This window comes from Psammomys obesus, unplaced genomic scaffold (assembly GCF_907164565.1).
Source record: "Psammomys obesus unplaced genomic scaffold, mPsaObe1.curated_primary_1811, whole genome shotgun sequence".
NCBI lineage: Eukaryota > Metazoa > Chordata > Mammalia > Rodentia > Muridae > Psammomys > Psammomys obesus.
In genome coordinates, this window is record NW_026596095.1 from 11,005,004 (window position 1) to 11,030,634 (window position 25,631).

The window sequence follows — 25,631 nt, forward strand, 5'->3', positions numbered from 1 at the left end:
GAAGTGCGTGGGAAGGATTAGAAGGTCTAACCTTGTTAGAGGAGGTATGTCATTGGCGGCAGGCTTTGAGGTTTCAAAAGACTAGGGCCATTTCTAATGTCTCACTGGTGCTCATGGACCTAGACGTGAGCTCTCAGCTACTGTACCATCAACCTGCCTGCTGCCATGTTCCCTGACATGGACTCTAATCCTCTGAAATTGTAAATACCCAATAAAATCTTTCTTCTATAAGTTGCCTTCTCCTAGCAATAAAAAATGAAGACAAACTGGTTACATGAAGCTGGTCACTGGGGTCAGGGTTTGCGGCTGTATCTTGCTCTGGGTCCTATGTTTCTCTCTTTGCTTCCTGGCCACTGGCAGATGAGCTGCTTTACTGTGTCAGTCCTTCTGCCTTTCCTGATGTTCTGCCTCATCACAGGTCCAAAAGAATACAGCAAGATGACCCAGGACTGAAACCTCAGAGACTGTGAGACAACAAATTATGACCCTTTAAACTGTTTCTTTTTCAGTGATAGAAACAGTTCACTAAAAAATTCAGTTGTCTAAAAACTCCTGATAATTCGCTCAGCCGCGGTGGTGGCGAACATCTTTAATCCCGGCACTTGGGAGACAGAGGCAGGCGGATCTCCGAGTTCGAGGCCAGCCTGGTGTACAGCGTGAGTTTCAGGACAGCCAGGGCAACACGGAGGAACCCTGTCTGGAAAAATCAAAAACAAAAACAAACAAATCCTGATAATTCCAATAGCATCTGGAGGTGAGAAGACCTCTGGCAAGCCTGTGGATTAGATTAATTGAGATGGGAGAACATGCCCACTGCAGGTGGCATCACCCAGAGCTCCCAACACCCCCCCCAAACCGAGCACAAGTACTGATTGCTCTCTGCTTCCTGACTCTGGATGCACAGTGATCAGCGGTGCCTCAAGCCGCTGCACCCTTCACTTCCTCGCCAAGGTGGACTCCACCCTTGAACTGTGGACCAAAATAAACATTTTCTCCAGTTAGCTGTGGTTGTCAAGAGTATTCTATCCCAGCAATAGGATAAGTTACTCAGACAGCTTTTCACTAGTCAAGTTTTAGGGAGCTCTTATTTTCGGGTTACTCCGAAGAAGGCACCCAGCGCAGGCAAAACCCACTAGGGCTGCTTTTATTTCATAAAACTGAATGCAATGTAAATAGCTTTTCCAAACTCAGCTGCGGGCTGAACTCATGCTTTCTATTTGATATGGGGACTTTGTTGGAAACTAGCCTGATGGTCCTAATTTTAGAGCAAAGTAGGTGTTCCTCAACGGTTCCTGTGCGTGGGTGGGTCGCACCGTCGGTGGCTCATAGTCAAGCGGGGGATCCCACGGAGGTCCTGCCACCCTTGCTTCTTTGAGGACATCTCAGCCGAGCAGTCAGTCTGTCCGGTTCAAAGCATAAGCAGGCTGCCTTGGGCCTTCCTTCCTCTGCTGTGGCGCTGGAAGACGTCATCAAATTGTCTTGCACCCGAGCCAGAAGCTCTTGCAACCGTGCACTCGCCGACACGCGCGCGTCCCTTCCCGAGGCTGGCGCAGCGCGGCAGTTCGGTGCCACCTGTTGAACACAGAGCGCGCCCTCCTCACCACCCCCCCCACCCCGTCCCTCCCACGGGCCCCGGCGGAACGACACCCAATGATCTCTGACAAGTCGGGGGAGGCGGGGCCTCGAGGAGGAAAAGCCTCGAGGAAAAGACCCGGAAAGAGGGGCGAGGCCGCAGCGGGAGGCGCGGCCCCGCCCCCGCCGGTGCGCGCCGCGGGAGCGAGCGGGGAGAGCGCGCGCGCACGCGCGGCCGGGCGCCTGACGTGGCACTCGCAGCCCAGAGCGACTTGGCCGCGGCGGCGCGGAGCGCGGGGCGCGGAGCGTGCAGAGCCGGTAAGGCAGATGCGGGGTGCAGCGCCGGGGGCCGGGGTGGGGAGGTTGGGGAGCCGCAGGTCTGGCGGGCTCCCGGCGCGGCTGGCGATCGGAGCGTCCGCACGCGGCTGCACCGCGACTCTTCCCATCAAACTTGGTTCCCTGGTTCCCGGAGGACGGGAGGGTTGGAAATATTCCGAGGGAGGAAAAAAAAAATCTCAACTACAGCGTTCAGCTTCGGGACATCATTAGAGGGAGAGATGAACTGTCCCGGGTGACAGTGGACAGGGGAGGGTGGCTTTGTGGAATCCGAGCGCTCTGGGTTTGGATCGGAGGCCGGTTCGTGCCAAGTGGCTTTCTGCCATGTCGCCGCTTGCGGCTGAGTCAGGTTTCTGCAACTTGGTGTTCTGGGTGAGGAAGTTTGACGTGGCAGAGTAGGGTGAGGAAGCGAATTCCTCCCAGGACCAGGGAAGAGGGCCGGGCTGCTTCCCGTTCTTTTCGGTGAGCATCGCTGCCCGGCTGCCCTCCCGCAGCTGCTGCGTGGGTGTGCCGGTTTGGGCTTCTAAGAGCGCTGGGCTGGATGGGGCCAAGCGAGCTGCCACGTCTCCCTATGCTCAGTGGGAGGAGGGAAAGTGTTGTCAGGAACACAGTGGACTGGAGACCTTTGTCTGCTTTTCTGTCCTCCCTTAAGAAGGCAGTGACCTCATAATTTACTTTTTTTCCCCTTGGTTGTTACTCAGAAGCTTGAGGTTTAATATGGAAGCAAAGCTAAATCGTGAATGTTAACCTTCATATTTTTGATTTGCATGCCATTTCCAGAATAAAGACAGATCCCATCTATTTCTACTCTTTATCTTAAAAAGCAGCAACGAGAAATGAAAGGAGAGGTACACAGATAACTGGTGGAGAAACTGGAAAGAAACTTGGGAATAAGTGTTTTACAACTAATACGGCCCTTGGACACTTCATTTTCTAAACCAGAAAACTGGGGCCCAGAGAGCCTCTTCAGCTTGCGCTGTCACAGAGGCTATGCATTGGCAGATAGGAAATGAAATTCTACTTCTTTTGCCTGGATTCAGAGAGCATCCCCTGTCTTGTTAAAAAGATTTTTGGAAGCCAGGAGTGGTGGCGGCACACACCTTTAATTCTAGCACTAGGGAGACAGAGTCATACAGATCTCTGAGTTCCAGGCCAGCCTGGTCTACAGAGTAAATTCCACAACAGCCAGGGCTACACAGGGGAAAACAAAACCCAACCAACCAACCAAAAAAAAAAAAAAAAAAGAAGTGTCTTTAAAAAAAAAATTCCTCTCTAGGATATATTTGTTTTATCAAAACCCAAAAGTATAAAAGTATAAAGCTAATTGGTATGTGGGCTCTGAATAGACCCAAGATGGGACTGTTATATTTGTGATTGTGTATAACTACCTACTTATGAAAACTTTTTTCATAGTTCCTTAAATATAGGTGCTTCTGTTCTTAGAGGCGCGACACCATCTACATCAGAAGCCCTAGCATCTTCCACCGAAATGGTTGGCGCTGCCACTGGCTTGTCAAATTATGACTCACAAAGGCTATTATCACATCTATCCTGGGTTATATTTGTTGGACTTTTGCTTGTCCTAACGACAGATTAAGATGACTAATTAGAAGGGCACCAGAAAGATCCAAGTCATGAAACATCTGTTCTGCAGACCACTTGTCGTTATGGTGGTCAGTCCCTTGAATATAGCATGGTGTTATCTCAAAATGCGGCCATGGAAACGAAGACACAGACCGGTGGGGATGCTAATGAGAGACTGTAGGAAGCAATGCAGGCTTCCCAGGGAAAAAGTGGCTCAGAATTACTATTCAGGTTTGTGCCTGAGAAATTTCCTGGGACTACTGAAGTGATGCCACTGAATTCCAAAGAGACATCTTAAGCTATGTCCAGGGGATAATGGTATGATGCTCAGTGCTATATGAAATGAAGATGCTTCCCGAATGGGCACTTTTGCTTTTCTTCCAGCTGTCCTAAATGTTTCTTGATTGTGTGCATATCTTTAGTAGCGTAAAGTGTCTAAAATCCTCTTGCTAACTTCTTGTTTTTACTCTTGCAGGGTTCTTCTGCAGCAGCTCTCCTCTGGAATGATATTTTCATAATGAGCCAACAAGGTTATGTGGCGACACCCCCCTATTCCCAGTCCCAGCCTGGAATGGGCCTTTCTCCCCCTCATTACGGGCACTATGGGGACCCATCCCATGTAACTCCTCCACCAGGTAAATTGCTACTTTCGCTTGTATATGATTACTCATCCTTCAGGCTTAGAGACGTGGGGTGTTAGTTGCTGGTCATTAACTGAGGCCATGGTTGGACATAACAGCATCATCTGAAGAGGTTGTTACAGCAAGACACGTGAAGTACACATAGCTCTTAGATCTTCATCCCAGAAGTCTTTCCTAAGCCTGGACCAGTGTTTTCTGCCGTTCACCTGTGTGCTTTTAGACATAGCATACTCACACTTAGAACAATTTGTTTTCTTCCATCGAAGCCTACTTTTTACTGATATTCCACAGTACATAGCAGCATCACTTACGTAGGATCGATACCCAAACTTTTCATTATTACAAAACAAAAACAAACTAGTTGTGGTAGCATATGCCTATAAGCTTGCCACTCAAAAGAGGGAGCCAGGAAGGTAAGCAGTTCAAGACCAGCCTTAGCTAGACAGCAAGTGCAAGGCCAGTCTGGCCTATATGGGACCCGGTCTCAAGGAAACAAGTGAAAACTCCAAAATCAAAACAGAAGAATCTTCTCTCTCTTTCACCTAGTCTGATCTAGTCGGTTTCCCAAAAGTTTATTTTTAGATTTTTGCCTTTTTTTTTGTCTTATATGCCTGAGGTTTTTACCTGCATATTTGTAGCACCTACCTGTCTCCAGTTTTTTACTGAGCAGTCATGGGAGATGGGAAACATCTTTCCCATCTCCCTCCTTCCTACCATTCCGTGACTGTTTTTGATCAGTTTAGTCCGTCTCTTATCCAGGTCGCAAATAGTTTCTTAACCCTTAGGCTTCTGTCTGGGACTGGCTTTTGCCAGAGCGTCAGCTCTCGAACTGGACAAATTTTGTGTAACACATGAATCACTTGGTTTAAGACCTTTTATGACTTCCCATCACTTCACTTTATACATTAAGTTTCTCAGGCCTTCATTATCTTACCAGTTTTCTTCTTTGCAGTTCGCCCGCACCCTTATTTATTATTCTGTGGATACCAAACTCACTGTCACTGGAGTGCTGGTTTAATACTCAGTACCTGATTAGCACTCTGCTCTGCCAGAAAGATGGTGGTCCTCTGTGTTGTGTTCACACTGTCTATCTCACGCTCCTTCAGACTTGAAGAGGCAACTCTGACCAATGTTTCCCCGGCTTACTTATACATCTTTTCCCATGCTTTATCTCCTGACACTGTGCTGGACTTTAAACCAATTTCCACACTGTTGTACTAGGTGGAGTGGGTTAAGTGATAGAGTGCTTGCCTAGTGTGAATGGGGCTCTGGGTTCCCTTCCCCATTACCAACTCACAAACATTTACACACACACACACACACACACACACACACACACACACACACGGTATGTGATCTTCTGACAGACAACCTAACTGTGGCTTTTTGAAGTGTCTGTTCTACCAGAAGAGCCAGCACTGAATCTTGCTTTGAGTTTTGCACCAATTATATCTCTACTGGCGCCCACTGATTGTACTTTTGTAGTTTTTGTGTTATGTAGTAACAAATTTAACAGATTTATTGAGTGAGCAAATCACTTGTCATTAAAAAAAAAAACAACAAATATAATAATCTCAATGTCAGTCCATATATTACTTATGTCGAAAACAGTACAGTAAGCAACTTGACAAAGGAAGTGGAAGGTGGGAAGCACTAGGGAGCGAAATACCCAGCTCTAACATGGGGCCAGGGTCAGAGCATCCTCTTAGAGGAACGGCCTGAAAGGCGAGTGAGAGTTGGCCAGGTAGGAAGGTAGCTTGCTGCTGTGCAGTAAACACTCAGCATGTGAGCTGTGGGAGGTGTCCTTAAAGTGCAGAGTCATGGGGCCATATCAGGGGTTCACTGAAGTGGCTTACGCCGGAAAGGGTCACACTCCAGTGAGGAAGAGCTGCAGTGCATATTAGAAGGTGCGGAGGAGAATGGAGGGGTGGGTGTACTGTGCTGGGGGCAGGGCTTCTAAATCTTAGCATTCTTAACATCTGGCACCAACTCATTTACATGCTTTCTCTGTCTCCTTCTCTGTCTATCTCTCTGTCTGTCTGTCTCTCTCTCTCCTGTGTGTGTGTGTGTGTGTGTGTGTGTGTGTGTGTGTGTGTTAAGTGGATACTCTGTGCATTTAGCAGCATCCATGGTCTGTGTTCGCCTGATTCCAGTGGACCCTCCCTCTTCCTCTGAGAGGTTTAGCAAACCAAAATATCCTCACCTTTCCAAGTGCCCTTTGAGTGGCAAAAACCATCTGGGGCTGGAAGCAGAGAGGCCAGGGTGTTTCTGTTCTGGAAGGGGGGTCAGGATGGGGTTACTCCGATACCATGAGCTCAGGGCTTTGGGAGCACTGGCCATTAGTATTCACATTTATGACAGGGAGCTTTTGTTTGTTTTAGATGAAGATTTTCCCCACAAATATTCGTTGATTTTTGTTTTCCTTTATTAGAAGTGGTTCAATTTAAGGCCCACTTTTCTGTGATGTCATTTTGATCAGAATCCCTTTGGTGATAACAGAATCCCTTGTAATGGAAAGGGATTTGTTAGTGGCTGTCAAGAGACAAACAGAGAAAGCTCGAGTCCTAGATTTAGGAACTTCTTATCCAGTCTACAAAGACACCCCCCCCCACACACACACAGGACTATTCTATCAAAGAAAAATCACTTCCGTCTAGGCTAAAAGGACAACCTGTGCCACAGAGCTGGCCATAGTTCCTCAAAAAAGTATGCTTTGCATAGAAAAAAACAAATTGTAGAGGACCCTAGGAAATGGAGAGGCTATGTATCTACCTCAGAACTGTATGACAGCCAGCTTGGAGGAGCCTGATACTCTTGTGCAGTAAACCAATCATATAATACTTGCTGCCACATTAAAGGTGGCTTGTGAGTTTTGATAATTTCCTGTGGCATAGCGTAGAGGAATGTTAATTCAGAACATGGCTGTTCTGGCAAGAGATCACATCCAAGGACCTTCTAGGTCTGTGTGATCCATCTGGAATACAAACACACCCTTTAATCCATGAGACAGAGGCAAAGGGATCTGAGTTCAAGGCCAGCCTGGTATAGAGCAAGTTTTAGGTAAAGAAAAGCTCAGGTCCAGGCGTAGTGGTACATGCCTTTAATTCCAAATAGTGAAGGCAAAGTTAGTTTCTAAAAGGAAGCACCCATGTTTGAAAGTGATGTTTAATTGAGTGAGAGAAACAGTGACAAATTAGAGAAAAAGTTGACAGAATAGAATATGTCCAACTCTCATGAGACGAGAGAGGAAAGGGAAGATAGTTAAAGGGCAATATATAGAGAGAGAGGAGGCAGTTTTCACTGGGACAGTAATCGAGAGACAGGTTGCAGAGAGGGAACCGAGGTGAAGATGGAAGGAGCCAGAGAATGAGTTGCGAGGAGATTAGAGCAGATTGAATAAATGAGCTGGGAGAGGAGTTTGAGCCAGAACAGCTGAGTGGAGCCAGCCAGCTCTGAGCTCAGTAAGAACAAGCAAGGGCAAGCTTAGTAAGCAGTAGTCTCAGAGGCTGAAAACATCTGAGGCCTAGGTTACATTGTATGGAGGCTAGAAGCTTCCAGAACTAGGCCTAGGTTAGCAGGAGGAGGCAGTCAGCCTCTGAGACAACAATTGTATCAGGTGAATAAAAGTTACTTTACACATAAGCATAGTTCTTTCTCCTGCTGTGGATTTTCTTCCCTCTTAAGTTCCCCCGAGGCTCTGAAGCCCCTGGTTGTCTTTGTGTCTGGTCACTTTTGACAGTGCCATCCGAGTGGCCCCTCAGAGACCGTGACTCTGCAGGCCACTGTGATACTGACTTCCCTTTGCCCTGGGGATGGAGTCCAAATGACACACCAGACTTTGTAGTTTGAATCCAACCAATCCGGATGGCGATTTCTGTTCTTGTCACTTTACTCCCACGCTGTGTCCACCCGACTCTTTGCCAGCCCCTGATTAGGCCACACTCCTTCAGACCAATGGTCAGGCTCCGTTGCTGGCTAGAATTCCATATCACATAGTATAAGAAGTCACTGTCCTGAAGGTGCACCTCAGGCTGTTCTCTCCAGAAAGGGTTAGGGGACCCTCTGCATTGTGTAACTCTTGTCACCTGACAGGGTTACTATTTCTTACATGGTTTTGTCTTCCATAAATGCTCTTACTGCGTTTGAGAAAATGCCTCCATCATATTGGTCTGTAGGGCATTTAAAAAAAAAATAATGATTAGTGATGGGGTAGGGCCTGGCCACTGTGGGTGGTGCTACCCCTGGCCAGGTGGTCCTGAGTTGTATAAGAAGCAGGCCGAGCAAGCCATGGGGAACAGGCCAGTAATCAACATTCCTTCATGGCTTCTGTCTCAATTCCTGCCTCTGGGTTCTTGCCTTGAGCGCCAGCCTTGACTTCCCTCCATGATAAAGTAGGACCTGAGAGTTGTAAGATGAATGAAACTCTTTCTTCCCCAAGTTGCTTTTAGTCACAGTGTTTCTGGTAGCAATAGGAACTAAGACACCCGCTTACTCAAAGGTGAGGCTGTTTGGCTTCTGCTGCACCAGTAATTAACCCCAAAATATGCTGGTGATAGCTCTGTGGTTTCTACTTTTGTCCAAAACAACATCTTAAAAATAAAAACACGGTGTGGTCTTAATTATAGTCTATATGTTTTATTAAACCACAAGCCCTAAAAAAAAAAAGTAAATTGAAAAGGAAATCGGGGCCTATGACCGAGCAAGAGAACATGGTTTTGAGCATTCCCATACCTCTTGCCTCACTAATTCTCAGAGCAGTCTTGGACAGTCGGGAGATTATAGCTATGACACAGGGTAAAAAATTCACGGCTCTGAAAGACAAAGTGTCTTGTCAGTCGTAGCTTCTCAGAGTGGTTGGGAAGGAGTTCAAACCCAGTAGGTGTGGCTGCATGCCTCATGGTTTCCTTCCGTTGCTGAACAGCATCTAAAAGAGTAGTGTTAGAAAAGGTTCCTTTTGTTGTTGTTGTTGTTTTTAATTCACAGAAGGAAAAGTACTACATGATCCGAGTCATATGTGGAAGCTAAAAAAGTTGACCTTACAGATGTTGAGAATTGGACACTGGTTTTTAGAAGCTGGCAGAGTGGCAGGACGATAGGAGATTTGGTTAGTGGGAGGTCTGGTGCAGTGGGCTCTGGTGCAGGGTGGCATAGGAGGCCCAAATAGGTGCCCTGTAGGCGCTGTGTTTCTCTAATGGCTATAGAAAAAGGCTTTAGTTGCTTCACCCTAAACGTGGTATTTCATCTGAAACACTCTTCAATTGCTTTACCCTCAAGATGCTAAGTATTTATATATGTGTGTATGTGTGTTATATATACATATGAATACACACACATCATATATGTGTATATATAGCCTGTTAATATCACAGACTATATATCACGTGGTATGGCATTAATATATATTTTATCAGTTAAAATTAAATGATAATACTTATTTTTTTGTCCTATATGGAAATTTTCAAATAGAACTTTGACTGTAAATTTAATATACAGCATTCCTCACATCAGGCTGTGGTGTGGGCCAGTGACCCCCATCTGCTTAGGAGATGAAGGCAGGGAGCCTGGAGTTTAGAGTCTGCGTGGACCGAAGAGCAAGTTCAAAGGCAGCCTAGGCAATCTAATGAAATTATGTTTTAAAATGATAAAATATAAAAAAGAGCTGGGCTACAGCTTGTGCTATTAACTGGGGGCTTGCTTCACATGTGGGGTCCTGTGCTCAGTCCTCAGCGCAGACAGTCTTCAGTTCAAGGACTCTTGCTTGAAGAGGGGTCTTGGTAGGCATTTCAGCCTATAACCACCTGTCACGTGTGTTAGATTATCCAAGGACGTGAAAACTCTTTCGAGAAGGTACAGTGACAGTCTGACAAGGTCTTTCTGGGTGACTGCAGCTCATGCCATCATTTCCCTTGTGTGTGTGTGTGTGTGTGTGTGTGTGTGTGTGTGCAGCCATGACATGTGCAGGAGGAAGGAAACAGAACTCCCTATGAAGGCTGACACCAGGTGTGATGGAGGGGCACACAGGCAGCTTGGAGGTCACAGGGGCACAAGGAGGAGGGGAGGGCCAAAGGTCAAGTGAGCAGCCTGGATAGGGTAGATTTCATTCTGATTTTACGAAGATGAAGTGGGTCCTCAGAGAAAGCTTCGTGCCCAGTCCTGGGCAACTGTAGGTAGTACCAACAAGGCTCAGGTTCTCCTCTGCCACCTTCGCTCTAGAAGGAAAAAGAAAAGCTGAAAACTGCTCCAGAGAGAAACCTTAAAGCTCTCCGGGTAGGTAGTTTCGTGTCAACTTGATACATGCTAGAGTTATCTAAAAGGGGGAACCTCAGTTGAGAAAAATGCCTCCATAAGATCCAGCTGTAGCAGCCTTGATGAGACCTGAGAGGCGAGGGTCAGATAGAAGGGGAGGACCTCCCCTATCAGGGGACTAGGGAAAAGGTGTAGGGGGGAGAAGAGGAGGGTGAGTGGGACTGGGAGGAGATGAGGGAAGGGTCTGCAGAGGGGATACAAAGTGATTAAATTGAAATAAATAATTCATTAAATTAAAAAAAAATCCAGCTGTAGAATTTGCTGGATTTTCTTAATCAGTGAGGTGGTGCTGTCACTGCGCTGGTAATCCTGGGTTCTGTAAAAAAGCAGGCTGACCCAGTCGGGGAGGGATGTGGGGAGCAAGCTGGTAAGCAGTAGCCATCCCTGGCCTCTGCATGCACTGCCCCCAGGTTCCGTTTGAGTTCCTGTCCTGACTTCCTCCAGTGACGAACAGTGATACGGAAGTATCAGCCAAATAAACCCTTTCCTCCCCAACTTGATTTTTAGTCGTGGTGTTTTGTCACAGCAATAGAAACCCCGAGACACCCTCTGAGGAGCTACTGTGAGAAAGTAGTTGCTGCAAGGAGCATGTCGTCGTGTGTAATTCCCACATTCTCCGAGTGTGACGTGTTAAACACCTCATACCTGTCTCAGGAATTTGCTGGAGTAACAGCCTGCTCTCCAAAGACACTGTCAGGGGCTTGTTCTGTGTACATTTCTGATGATCTATGAGCCTGCTTTATGATTTGAGCTACTTATTGTATTTCCACTTTACATTTGTTCTTGGTTTTCCTTGTGTGGTCTAGTGCTTGTGAGATACTGTGTTCTGTAAAGGTACCTCCATCACCGTTTTTATTCTTTTGCAATTATTATTACCAAGTAATGGTAGCTACCCTGGAGAGAGTGGTTAAGGGAGGTTGGAGGAGCCTTGTGTCATAGCCATTGGCCTCCCTTTCTCTTTACTCTTTTTGTTGTTAATCTTCCACCTTTGTGTTATCTCTCTTTGTACTTTAACGGGCCCATAACTTTGTTCCCATCTGTTACAGGCATGGTGAAGCCATCCGGGCCTTTGGGAGCTGCTGCTCCTCCAGGGCTGTTGCCCCCAGGCCCTTTACCTCCTGGACCCCCGCAATTTGGCCCCAATGGAGCCCATGCCCCAGGCCATCCTCCCCAAAGGTGAGCTAAGTGCATTTCAACCGTCATTTGAATGCACCCTAAAATACTCTTCCAAAGTAATTTCTAAACTTCTGTGTTTTCTTGGTTGAAAGTTTAATCTCTTTGTGACTTCCATATCTTTTAAAAAAAACTTCTACTGGAAAACTACCCAGAAAACAAAGCTCTTACACAAAACTAGGGACAAAATCGTTAGCCTGTATTTAAAAAATATATAAAAATTGTGCATGTTAATCCCACATTTTAGTGTGGGGTTATATTCAGCTTATTTTAAGAGTTTTGTGTTTATCTCCAGTTTCCTTCAGAAACCTAGAGTCTATATGTCTCAAAAAACATTAGATCATGCTAGGAATGGTGACATGTGCCGCCTTTAATCCCAGCACCGGAGAAGCAGACCTCTGTGAGCTTGAGGCCAGCGTGATCTACGTTACAAGTTCCAGGCCAGTCAAAGCTATATAGTGAGATCCTGTCTCAGACCAAAACACAACACTAAAAGAAAACTAAGTCATTCTCTTCTCCAGAGATGTCCCAAAGACCGGAGCTCATTTCTAGGAAATGCTTAATAAAAGCTTTAAGATGAAGTCACACTGAGGCCAGTGGTAGAGTCTGAGCGTTTGATAGGGAAGGCATGCATATGCCAGAAAGGGACTCTTAATTGGCAGGCCTGCTGTAAAAGCAGCTCAAAAAATACAGCCTGTGTTTGTTTGTAATAAATTGAGAAAGAGGAAGTCAGAGGCATGCCAAGAATGATGTGCCTGAGCTATTTAGTCTGTGACCCATAAGGGACTGTCACCTGGGACGGAGCCAGCACACCTCAAGGCTTGGAATTCCCAATGTTATTTATCCCACTAGCTGTTGCCACCAGCCAGAGGCCCCAGTTCCCAGTTCCTTTCCCAGGATGTCAGGTGGAGCCGAGGAAGGGCACAGGAGTAAGTCTTTATTGTGAACCCATGCCTTGGAGGAAGGCTGTCTCTCCTGGCAATAAGAAAAGAAAGATTTTGAAATCAGCAGCTAAGGCTCTTGTGGGGAGTTTGAGTGTGACACTCCTGGATTTTGTTTGTTGTGGTAACTACCACCAAGATGTAGCTATGGGATTACAGAGAAGCTTCACTCGGGAGAAAAGAGAAACAAAAGACAGAGCTTAATATGTGAGCATGCCTGTGGTTTGAGCACAAAGCAAGGAGCCAAAGGTCTCATTGTGACCTGACCTTACTGCCTTTAAGTCTCTAAAGCATGATGGATGGGCAAGGAGGGGGCACAGTGCTGAGGACCAGTGGGTACAGTGGCATATACTTGTTTGTATGCAGCACTCTGGAAGACTAAGGCCAGGGGGAGGGGATTGTCATGAGTTCAAAGCTAGCCTGGGAGATAGAGCTCCAGGCCAGCCTGGGCTGCAGAGTAAAAACTCTGCCTCAGAAATCCAAGAGGGGTCTTTGTAGCTGTGGATCCTGTATATTGTCCTGCCAATGCCAGGCAAGATATACCCTCTTGTGCATAGTGACATGCCTGTTACTGGGAGAACCAATAGCTTTTTGATTGGATTTGAAGCCCAGCCTGCAAGGGATTTCATGGCTGCTACTGTAAAAACCTGGTTAAAAGCCTGTTCCTGGCAAGGTCACTCTGTGGCATAATCTACTATTATTGTTTTTGCTAAATGACCATATAGCTAAAATACTTTTAGTATTTTAATATAAATATATATATATAACAAATATAAATTTATATTTCCATTCCTAGACTGGTGCTGCCATAAATTGGCAGGCCTGCTATATAAACAGCTCAAGAAACACAGCTTGTGTTGGTGTTATTAAAATACACTGAGAAAGAAAAAGTCAGAGCCAGGCCCAGGAAAGCCCTGATCAGAAATCTTCTTTTTACAGGGGTTGATAGTGCAGAGGCTCATAACTGGGCGGAGTCCTGAGAACAAGTGCTGTTGAGTGCTCAGCCTGAAACGGGACATCACCCCTTCCTAGGTTCAGCAAATAGTGCAGGGGAGGAGGTGGAGACGTTGTAAGAGCCAGAGGATGGGGAAGAGGGCTGTGAAACTGTCTTCTGCCCTTGCCGTCACCAGTGTGACCATGAACACACAGGAGCTGTGGAAACACGCACGTGACCAATACAAATTACACCCTCAACATTCTGTCATGAATTTGTGGGGCACTCATGACGTCCCACCTTTTCCTGAGGAGCTGTTGGCAGCCAGTGGTTACCAGGGGGTGGGGCGGGTATGCCATCTTCTTTAGTCAGGTAGCTTTTGCCCACGTTCAAGTAACTAGCCTCCCACCATGCTCATCTGGTTGAGTGATTGAAAAACGGCAATACCCACTGCCCCTCCCCAACTCATGAAAGTTAGTTGGAGAGAATGGTATGAACATGAATGAGAGAAGGATAAGAGGGAGTACAGAGAATTCATATGATCATAATGTATTGTATAAATATATGGAACTGTCAAAAATGATGTTAAGTTTTTAAAAATATCTAAGGAAACAAAAAAGAAAAGAAAGAAAGGAAAATGCAGAAAACCCCAAGGTAGCTTTTGCCTCAGGAGCAGAATAGCCTGGTGTGTTGGTGACATTCCTTAGCTGTAATTCCTCACTTGAAACACGAGGAAGTAATCTTGTCAGTCCATAAGGAAAAGAAAGAAGACCCAGCACAGGTCATTACTGTAAACACCCTCCCTGCCGTCTCAGGATTTTAGAAAAGAAATGCAAAGATGGAAGCAGTGGTTTTGAGAACAAATGTGGTCCTTGGTGTTGGTCTGAATGATCTGGGATCTTTCTGATGTGTTGTCACTTCTGGGAATAACATCATGAGCCCAGCAGAGGCCTGGCATCCCAGGAGTAGAGACTCCGGGTCCAGGGCATGTTTGCCAGGCATGTTAGGGGGCTGTTGGCCAAACAAGTTCTAATCTTGTGCTATGTGGACCTGTTACACCCACGTATGGTGTGGTCTGCAGGTTATAACGAAGCTGGAAAATTCCAGGGGCTGAGTGACACTCCAGCATCTGAATGTAATCACCCCAGAACATATCACTCACATGCCTGGGGTGCCACTGGGGTTCACAGGTCTGCCCGCTGCCAGCGCGGAGCTCTGGGTAGGGATGCGGTGACCGCAGTAGGTCAGGTGTTTCCCACAGCACCGATCACTAGTTCAGAGTTTTGTCCTAAGAGAAGTCTGTTGTGACTCACCGTGGTGTTCAAAGCAGTCGCTGCTTGACGGAGCTACTTCACTGCATCTCTTTAGTTGCACTCTCTTCTCTTTGCTTGATGTCTCCGCGTGTTCTTTTGCTCACCAGGGTTCGAGGAACAGCAAGTTGTATGTACCTGGCAGCCCGAGTGTGCGTTAGGCACTTCCACTCAGGTTTGTTTGCACAGTGGCGAAAATCACCCAGTGACACTTTGCTTAACTGATGTGTGGCTAATGTAACCTCTGTGTGTCTTCGCTTTATCATTCATAGTTGCATCTCTGATACATGGTTTTGAGGATTTTTGCATGCAAACTACATTGCACAGTGCATGCTACTCGTTACAGTCCACAGGTTCAGCGCATGTCAGCAGCTCTCAAAGTCATTTTACCGGGTGTAGTGTGACATGTCGTCAGATAGAAAGTCCACTTGCTGCTATCTGTGAGTTGCCCTCCCCCGGTCTGGTGACTCCAGGAAGCTCAGTTTCAGAGTCTACTTTGACTCTGATTGCAAGGAAGCACAATTAGGGCCTCTACTTTCCCCTGCATATATATATATATATATATATATTTTTTTTTTTTTTTAACCTGATACAACTTACATATTGACCTAAAAGTTAGAGGAAGGTTTGAAAGAGGAAACAGTCATGGGAAAAGTATAGTATTTCAGGATAGGTTTCTAGGTTGTCTGTTATCTGCCCCGAGGGACACGTTTCTATACACACACGTGGCAGTGCAAAGGCAAAGGGCATAGTGCTCTTGAGAATGAGTCACTCTAGTCTAATGGCAGAGGCTGTCAGAGAATAGGTGTTTATGACCTTCTTCCTCCCTCCCTCTCCAGCCCTTCTCTTTCCCCTCTCCTTTCCTCCATCCCCCTTCTCTTCTTTGCATCTTTTCTGCCTTTTACATTTAGAAAACATTGTTTTCAAAAATAAGATTTTAATTTATTCTTTGAGACTGTGATCCACACATTCACCTCATCATCCCCCCCAGCTCCTCTCAGAACCCCAAGGACCTGCTGACTTCATTTGCCCTTCTTGTTTGTTTGCTTGGTTTTTATCTCACTGAGTCCGGTTAGTGCTCTCACTGTGTACATGTGTGTAGGGCCGTTCACTGGAGCATGGACCCACTTCTCTGAGGAAAACAGCTCCTCAGCTATGAATAGGACCTGTGAGCCCATCCCTCGCTTGTGAAGGTCTTGCTATATTGTCTTGGTCTTGTGCAGCAGCCACAGAGGTTGTATGTTCATGTGTGCAATGGACCTGTCACGTCTAGAAAACACTGTTTCTCAGTATTCCACAAGTTTAGGTTCTTAAAATATTTCTTCTTCCTTCTCCTCCTCCTTCTCTGTTTCCTCCTCCCCTCCTCCTCTTCCTTCTCCTCAGTGATCTCTTGAGCTTTAGGAGATTGGGTATAATACAGATGTCCCATACTGGTTTATTGTGAGTCTATTTAACCTGTAACCATTGTAAAAGAGGCTTCTCTGATGATATCTGAGAGCCTAACTGACCCATGGGCATAATGATAAGTATTTAGAGGGCATTTTGATATTATATCCATTTAGCAAAGTAGGCTCAACCCTGAGGCATGTGAGTTTCCTGACCATGGGTTCTTGGTCATATTTATAGTACTGGGCATTGATATCCTCCTGTAGGGCAGGCTTTAAATGCAAAAGTGCTTGGTTTCCCCCATAACGTGCATGCCACTATTACATCCATGAGTTTATCATGCCATGCTGATCATTACTATAGTTCACTGGGTTGACAGTTGAGTCAATCTAGTTGAAGGCTGTTGATGGGTCTCTCCCTCCTCCTCCTCCTCCTCCTCCTACTCCTCCTCCTCCTCCTCCTACTTCTCCTCCTCCTCCTCCTCCTCCTCCTCCTTCTCCTCCTCCTAGCAGTCTGCATAGCAACGTCTAGGACCATGAACACTAGCCAGTAGGGAGGAAACTTTCAGTTTAGCGTCAACTTGATCTTTCCATGTCCTGTGACTCCCGTGTGTGGTGTCTTTAGCAAAAGGATCTTCCTATGAAGTTGTGGAGCAGTAGCTTTGTCAGCAGTAGGAACAGCCTGTATTGTTTTGGAAACCTCCTTGACCAGTAACTCACACCTGAAAGTAGCCATCAGGTAAATGTAAATTAAAATACCTTGAGACATCATTTTACCTCAGCCAGACTGCCTAAGATCAAGAAAACAAATGCTGGAGTGTAAGTGGGGAAAGAGCAACCATTATTCACTGTTGGTGGGAATGCAAACTGTTATAGCCACTATGGAAAACAATGGGTAGTTCTTCAAAGAGCTGGAAATAAGTAGATCTACCACATGATCCAGCTATACCACTGAAGCATATTCCAAAGGACTCTATATTCTACTCCAGAGACACTTACTCATCTGTGTTCATTGCCACTCTATTCATAATAGCCAGAAATGGAAATATCTTAGACCTCTACCAATTGAGGAACGAGTAATGAAAATACAAAACAGGTACAGACTGACAATATTTAGGTGTAAAGAAAAATGAAAAATTTAGGTAAACGGATGGAACTGGATATAATCATTCTGAGTGTGGTCACCCCAACCCAGAAAGACAAATGTTGTATGTTTTCTCTCATATTTGGAGGCTAGCTTGAGTATGTAGATGTGCATGTTTAATTGGAGTACTTGTAGAAGCCAGGAAATTAGAAAGAAGCCATTGTGTTTGTGTTGAGGGGAGAATAACGAAGGAAGGGCAGTCAAACAGACTAACAGGTCAAAAAGGTAAGAGAATATTGGGGGGAGGAGGTAGATTTAACTGGGGGAGTAGATGGGAGGTCAGGGCAGAAGAAAGGGTTCGAGGAGAGATAGATAACACTAAAGATCTCTTAAAAAGCTATATAGACACCTACTGTCTTAGTCGTTATTCTATTGCTGTGAAAAGATACCTCTATCAAGGCAACTCTTAGAAAAGAAGGTATTTAACTGGGGCCTTACTTACAATTTAGTCCATCTTCATCATGTCAGGGAGCATAGCGGTGAGTAGGTAACCACTGGAGCAGTAGCGGAGAGTGCTACATCCTGATCCACAGGTAGAGAGAAGAGAGGGAGGGCGGTGGGGAGAGAGAAAGAGAGAGACAGAGGGACAGACTGGGCCTGGCATGGGCTTTGAAACTCAAAGCCCACCCTCAGTGACACACTTTTTCCAACAAGGCCACACCTCCCAATCCTTCTAATCCTATCAAAGAGTTTCACTCCCTGGTGACTAAGCAGCAAATATATGAGACTATGAGGCCATTCTTTTTTTTTAATTATTAATTTATTTACTTCACATCCTGAAGTAAATAAATTGCAGCCCCTGTCCTCTCCTCCGAGTCTCCCCTCACAACTCTTCCCCCCAATTCTCCCCTCTCCATCTCAGAGAATGTGGAGGTCCCCCATGGGTACCAACCCACCCTGGCACCTCTTATGTCACTGTAGAACTAGGAGTGTCCTCTTCCACTGAGGCCAGACAAGGCAGCCCAGTTAGGGGAAGGGGATCCAAAGGAAGACTGATGGGGGGCATTCTTATTCAAACCACCTCCCCTATTATTTTATATACGTACATATTTTATATACATATATACACATATATTTTATATACATATAATTGTTTACTTAACTGTATATATAATATGTTATATATTATATTGTATGATTTAATTATGTATATATACACATACACACACAGTTAAGTAAAAAGCCAATTGCTAGGTGTAAATTAACTTTCTTTTTCCTTTTGAAGTTATTGTGTAAGAGCTGGCCTGTAGGTGATGATTCTCGTGTCTCACCCTCCCTAGTGCTGGGAGTTGAGGCACGAGTCCTCACAGCTGACTGTGCGTCATCCGTGTTTGTGGGCGACAGCACCTCATTCTTACATAGAGTTTCAGTCACAGGCACAGAGCTTCTGCCAATTCAAACTCAGAGCGACCATGTTGATTGAAATATTGAATAGGTATATGATTTTTTTTTTTTACATTGGTGATATTTTGGGCCAGGGCTGGAGGGATTTCTCGGTTGTTAAAAAGGACTCGTTGCTCTTGCTGGGGAGCTAGGTGTGGTTTCCAGCGCACACAGGTTGCTTACTGCGCTCTGTAGCTCCAGGTCTAGGCATCTAACACTCTTCTTATCTCCACAGGCACGGGGCATACACATGTGCAGGAAAAACCTTCCCACACATAAAGGCAAATAAGGCTGGAGAGATGGCTCAGTGGTTAAGAGCACATACTGCTCTTCTTGAGGACCTGAGTTTGATTCCCAGCACCCGCATCAGGTGGCTTGTGACTGCCTGTAACCCCAGCTCCAGGGGGATCTCCCACCTCTGACCTCTGTGGGCGCTTGCATTCACGTGCGCATCCTCTCCTCAATACACACACGATTAATAATAATAATAAATCTTAAAAAATAAAAAGTAAATCTTAAAGACCTGTTATTTCAAGAGAATTATGTGATAAAATCTGAAACTCATACCTAGCCATTTGTTCTTTTGGTCACGTTTCTCTTAACGCTTGCGAGAATTTCTGAAGTTTTCTACATAAGGCAACGCTAGGCAGGATTGATCTGTTCAATTTCATACTCTAAGAAGTCAGTGTTCTCATCATAAGGGAAAGTGACAGCTAGTCAGTTGAAATCCATCTATTTTGACCAAGAAATAGTGAGTTAGAGGATGAAGCAGACCCAGCTTCCTAAACTGAATTTAGGAGAAGCTACTGAGAAACTGGACCCAGGTAAACAGAAGAGTGATCACAATAAAACAGGCTTTGTTTGCCTGTTTGTGGTGCTGGGGGGTTAAATCCTTGGCCTTGCACATGCTACGGAGGTGTTCTTCCAGCGGGCTAAATCCCCATCCTCTATTTAGTGTCTTTTATTTGTTTGTTTGTTTGTTTGTTTTGTGTGTATGGGTGGTGGTTATGGTCACGTGGGTGCTGGGAGCCAAACCTGGGTCCTCTGGAAGAGCAACTCGCCCATCTAACCACTGAGCTGTCTCTCCAGCCCCTCTTTAGTGTTTTTCAATATGGAAATTATAGGATTTGATTTTTTTTCTCCCCTCTACAGGATTAATGTTTAAAATGCAGATTTTGTTTCAATCAGATCTTGAATAATTTGCTTCTCTAGTCTGTTTTGTGCCACTGCAGCCAAAATCTGATACTGGGCATTCTGAAAAGCATTCAGTCATTTATTTCTCACCAGTTTGGAGACTGCAGAGTCCAAGCTGGAGGCCCCAGCAGTCTTGCTATCTGATGAAGGTTGTACCCCACAGTGCCTTGAGTACTGGAGGAAGAACCAAGTGTTCCCCCAACTTGCCTTGGGAAGGAGACCACATCCCATTTACTAGATGAGCTCCTCTGTGGCCTCTGGATACTGTCACATGGCAACACTAGAATTATGGATGGGACATATTCAAATCATATTTGCACCTTATCTCTAAATATCAACAAACTTTAACAGAGGGCTCCCTTCTTGACCCATTTATTCCCAACTTAAAAATGGAGAGTACTTAAATAGAAAAGTATATCAACTGTACCGAGGTTTAAGATTAGAGTGAAACTTTTTTTTTTAATGTCTTGGTAATTATCTGACTTTTTAAAGTGGGTGCTTTGGTGGTAGCTCTGTTCTTTTCTGATAGCAAATGAATCAGTGAGCTAGTAGAATCTTGGCCCCCAGATATAACTCTGGTTTGTAATTTTTAACCACGGTGTGTTGTAGTAGGAAGAGGTTTATCTCTTCCATCTGCTTCACAGAAGCCCTGGGAGGAAGAGGCGGGCTTCTGATGGCTCCAGCGGTGAGTTTCTTTTCTACCTTAGCCCCACAGCGTACAGTGGGAGAGTAATGAGATGGATGTTTCAAGCGTCCTGATTTTTTCCCTCTTTTGTTTATAATAACTTTGCTATGTATTTCATTCCATTCTAAATAATTTTAAAACAGATGTTACATTTAAAAACCCAATCTGTTTAAGAATAAGAATGTTTAAGCCTGTCAAAAGAGATGATTTATTTATAAAATTTGAAACCTAACTCCCAGTGCATAGGGAGTGAACAGTAAGTAGGAATTCATAGTTTTTTTTTTAACTTAACCTTTTTTTAAATTTTAAAATATTTATTTATGTGTGTATCTGTGTGTACATGGGTTCCAGCAGAGGCCAGAAGAAGTCATCGGATCTCCTCTAGCTGGAGTTTCTGGAACTTGTGAACCACCGGATGTGAATGCTAAGAATCAAACTGTGGTCCTCTGAGAAAGCAGCAGGTGTTCTTAACCTGCTAGCTCTCCAGCCTGGAAGATTAAAAAACAAAAGAAAAACAAAAACCCAGAGACACTTATGTCACAATTTCTATTTGAAAGATACTTTGTTCTAACTGAAATGGCTACCAAAAAAAAAAAAAAAAAAAAAAAAGCCGTAAAATTTTATATTAAAAAAAAATTTTTTTTAAAAAAATTTGAAAAAAAAAAAAAAAAAAAAAAAAAAGCAAGCCGTAGAATTTTATATTAAAAAAAATCTTTTGTCAAACACTTCTGCAAATATTTTTTTGGGTCTCAAACAATGAAATAATTTCCTCATGTCCAAACTCTGTAATGCACTTTAGTTATTCACAGATGGTTACTCCCTGTCTCAATTCCAGTGAGCTTCAAGGAATGAAGTATCATTTTGTGACAAAGCAAAGACAAAATATTTCTTTTTATGTAGCAGTGAATTCACTAGTCAGATCTTTGGGAAAATCTTTAAATCACTTGACAACACAAGATAAGAATCGTATTTCATGGTGCATGTTGCACAGCTAGTATTATGGAATAAATAGAGAAACAAAGAAAACTTACCCTCAGAGTCGACTTTTGGGCCGAGAGGGCTCAGTGATTAAAGACAGTTCCCACCAAACCATGCAATCTGGGTTTGCATGATGGAAGGAGAAACTTCTGCAAATTGTCCCTTGATCTCTAACCCTGCACTGTGCCGTGTGTGTACGCACGCAATACACACAGTGTAATACAACTTTTAATTAACTTTTATATCTTCTTTCTTTCTTCATTCCCTTTCCCAAAAGAAAATATTTAAATTGAAGGGTACTCAATCTAATTATCTTGGCTCTTCTAACATTTTTGGCAGAGAGGCATTTTTCTTGGAAATATTCTGGGATTAAAACAGTATCAACTCTGCTTTAGCAAATTGTCTGCTTGTATCACGTGCTTGTATTGTGAGGCATTTGTGATAAGCACTCTGACCTTCTTTACTTAGGACAAAGTGTGTGACATCATTCTGGAAAGACTCCTGGATGCACTTGAAATGATGGCTTGAGGGCTTTTGTTTGTTTGTTGAAAATAATTATTAGATTTGGAAAATATGAAGACAAATGACAAGATCAAGGTAGAGCCCTCCTTCAGAAAGTGGGCTCCTGAGACCCACAAGACGCTGTCCTCAGAGTTAGAGATGAGCTGTGGATTTCTTGTGAGCTACCCCCTCTCATGGCTCCTAGCCTCCCAATGAGGGATGGAAGTCAGGATACAGTAACAAAGAAAATAGGCTCTTGTTGCAAATAAAACCGTTGAAATCAGTTGAAAATGCAATTTTGGAAGCCTTAATTTGTACTCAAGCAAGAAAAGAGTCACAGTGACTCCAAGGCATTTGTTAGCTTCCTGCGTTGTATCACCGGGATGGGCCCACTGCTCCGTGATAGCCATTGTTGACATCAAAACAGTGACAGGGACCCACAACAGACATTGTTTCAAACTGCGGCAGAGAAAAAGCATGAAAAAAATTAAAAAAGCAAACAATCTACTCCAAATTTACTGCAGTGCTGCAAAGTAATGACATATACCATTTTGTAGGGAGTGCCCTGCTGACCCCAGAATGTAGCACAAGCGCCATTTTGTTTAAAAACTCGGTCTGAATGATAAACAGAATGATCACAAAAACACAACCATAGACCAAGTGTTCTTGGTTTTATTGTTTTTATTATTACTGATCAGTTTAGTGTTTGTGAAGTGGCATTGGGCTCACGTTTCCAAACTGATTTCCCAAGCTGGCTGTGGTCATGTTAGAAGCTTTTCTTTACCTTGGCATAGAAAACATGTGAGTTGGAGGTGTGGGGTGCTGTATGTGGGTTATTTTGAGATCATATCAAGCTTAAATATATGATGCACATTATCATTCGTTTTTCCTACCACATAAAGAAAAAAAATTTTTTTTTTGTTTTAGAATACATTAACTATTTTGTGTTTCACTTGCTTAAGAAACTCTGTGATCCTAACAATACCTTTTGTCTCTTAGATTTCCAGGACCCCCACCTGTCAATAACGTGGCACCCTCTTATGCATCAGGCCAGCCCCTGCCACAGTCATCTTACCCAGGTCCTGGGTCCACTTCCTCTGTCACCCAGCTGGGTGGTCAGTTCAGCTCCATGCAGATCAACAACCTTGGTAAGTGTTCATTCATGGTGCTCATTCAGTGTTCTTTGTGCTGCTGGGGTTAAAACCAGAACTGCAAACATGCTAGGCCACCCTCATCGTTTCTTCTATTTTAACATACACATAACTCTGGCATGACATATTAAAATGCTACCTTGTGCGTTTTTATGTACACTATTGATCCTGTGTATGGCTCTGGTTAGTTTTCGCATGTTGCCGCTAGTTCAATATAATTGAAGAACCCTCAGCACGCTGTACATCCGTTGCTAAAACAATATAAAAAAAAAAAAAACCAAAAATGCTGACTTCACAAGTGAATATTACACCGTGTAATTATTGGAGGAACTGTGAGGGTAGTTTTAAAATTGTATTGTTTTATAGGAGTCCTCCAAATTTAAGATAAAATGCTTATTGTCTCACAGTGAATTTTTTTTATTTTATTTTATTTTTTTTAATTTTATTTTTTTCTTATCAGTTACATTTTATTAACTCTGTATCCCAGCCGTGTCCCGATCCCTCATTCCCTCCCAGTCCCTCCCTCCCTCCCTCATCTCCACCGTGCCCCTTGCCAAGTCCACTGATAGGGGGAACCTCCTCCCCATTCATCCGATCCTGTTTTATCAGGTATCTTCAGGACTGGCTGCAAAGCTCTCCTCTGTGGCCTAACAGGACTGCTCCTCCCTTGGGGGGTGGGGAGGCCAAAGAGCCAGTCATTGAGTTCCTGTTAGAAATAGTCCTTGTTCCCCTCACTATGGGAAACCAATTGGTTGCTGAGTTACCACAGGCTACATCTGAGCAGAGGTTCTAGGTTACATTCATACATGGTCCTTGGTTGCATGTCAGTCTCAGAAAAGACCCTGTGCCCAGATATGTTTGGTCCTTGTGGAACTCCTATCCTTTCCTCATCATACTAACTCCCCTTCTTTCTTATGATTCCCTGTACTCTGCCAAAGGTTTGGTCATGAGTCTTTGCTTTGAAAACACTGCTAGTTAGAGTTTTTTAAATGCGCTCAGTAGACTCCTGTCAATGTTTAATGTGCATCCCATCTGTCTTTCAAAACGAGGATTGATAATCATACCCCATGTCTGCTCTCTTGATTATCTTTTTTAGGTGTATAGATTTCATTATGTTTATCATATCTTATAGGTCTATATAAGTGAGTATATACCGTGTTTGTCTTTCTCCTTCTGGGATATTTCACTCAGGATGATCTTTTCTAGGTCCCACCATTTGCCTGCAAATTTCATGATTTCCTCCTTTTTGATTGCTGAGTAGTATTCCATTGTGTAATAATACCACAATTTCTGTACCCATTCCTCCATTGATGGACATCTGGGTTGTTTCCAGGTTCTGGCTATTACAAATAAAGCAGCTATAAACATGGTTGAGCAAATATCTCTTTTGTGTACTTGAGCAAACTTTGGGTATATACCTAGCAGTGGTATAGCTGGGTCTTGAGGAAGCACTATTCCTAATTGTCTTAGAAAGCGCCAGATAGATTTCCAGAGTGGTTTTATCAGTTTACATTCCCACCAGCAGTGGAGGAGGGTTCCCCTTTCTCCACAACCTCTCCAGCATGTGTTGTCCCTTGAGTTTTTCATTTTGGCCATTCTGATGGGTGTAAGGTGATATCTCAGGGTCGTTTTGATTTGCATTTCCCTGATGGCTAATGAGGATGAGCATTTCTTTAAGTGTTTCTCTGCCATTCGATATTCCTCTACAGAGAATTCTCTGTTTAGCTCTGTTCCCCATTTTTTAAGTGGATTACTTGGTTTGCTGCTTTTCAGCTTCTTTAGTTCTTTGTATATACTTGATATTAGTCTCTGTCAAATAAAGGGTTAGTGAAGATTCTTTCCCAATCTGTAGGCAGGCGTTTTGTTTTGATGACAGTGTCCTTTGCTTTACAGAAGCTTTTCAGTTTCATGAGGTCCCATTTATTGATTGTTGCTCTTAGAGCCTGTGCTGTTGGTGTTCTGTTCAGGAAGTTGTCTCCTGTGCCAATGAGTTCTAGGCTGTTCCCCACTTTTTCTTCTAACAGATTTAGAGTATCTGGTTTTATGTTGAGGTCTTTGATCCACTTGGACTTTAGTTTTGTGCAGGGTGATAAATATAGATCTATTTTCATTTTTCTGCATCTCACAGTGAATTTTAATTGTGTGGTTAGGTCGTTGGAATAATCAAGCCTCTGATGCCACAAACCAGAAAAGAGGAGAAAGCAAGAATGCAGATTCTAGTAGCAGCATGGCTACGTGTTATAATTTAAGGCAGTGGTTCTCAACCTGTGGGTCATGACCCCTTTGGAGGTTGAACAACCCTTTCACAGGGGTCACCTAAGACCATTTGCGTATCATATATTTTCATCATGACTCGTAACAGTAGCAAAATTTCCGTTATGAAGTAGAAATGAAAATAATTGTAAGGTTGGGG

At 44.2% G+C, this 25,631-nt stretch overlaps 1 protein-coding gene across 1 annotated transcript in view; it reads left to right on the forward strand.

Moving 5' to 3' along the window:
* The first annotated feature begins 1,800 nt into the window (after positions 1 to 1,800).
* The window catches only part of Sec24d (SEC24 homolog D, COPII coat complex component), a 95,540-nt gene continuing 71,709 nt past the window's right edge, over positions 1,801 to 25,631 (forward strand). Inside the window, exons 1-4 of the mRNA XM_055628128.1 lie at positions 1,801 to 1,890; positions 3,968 to 4,127; positions 11,486 to 11,615; positions 23,067 to 23,215. Coding sequence (XP_055484103.1) covers positions 4,010 to 4,127; positions 11,486 to 11,615; positions 23,067 to 23,215 — 397 coding nt within the window. The 5' untranslated portion in view covers positions 1,801 to 1,890; positions 3,968 to 4,009. The remainder of the gene's footprint in view (positions 1,891 to 3,967; positions 4,128 to 11,485; positions 11,616 to 23,066; positions 23,216 to 25,631) is intronic.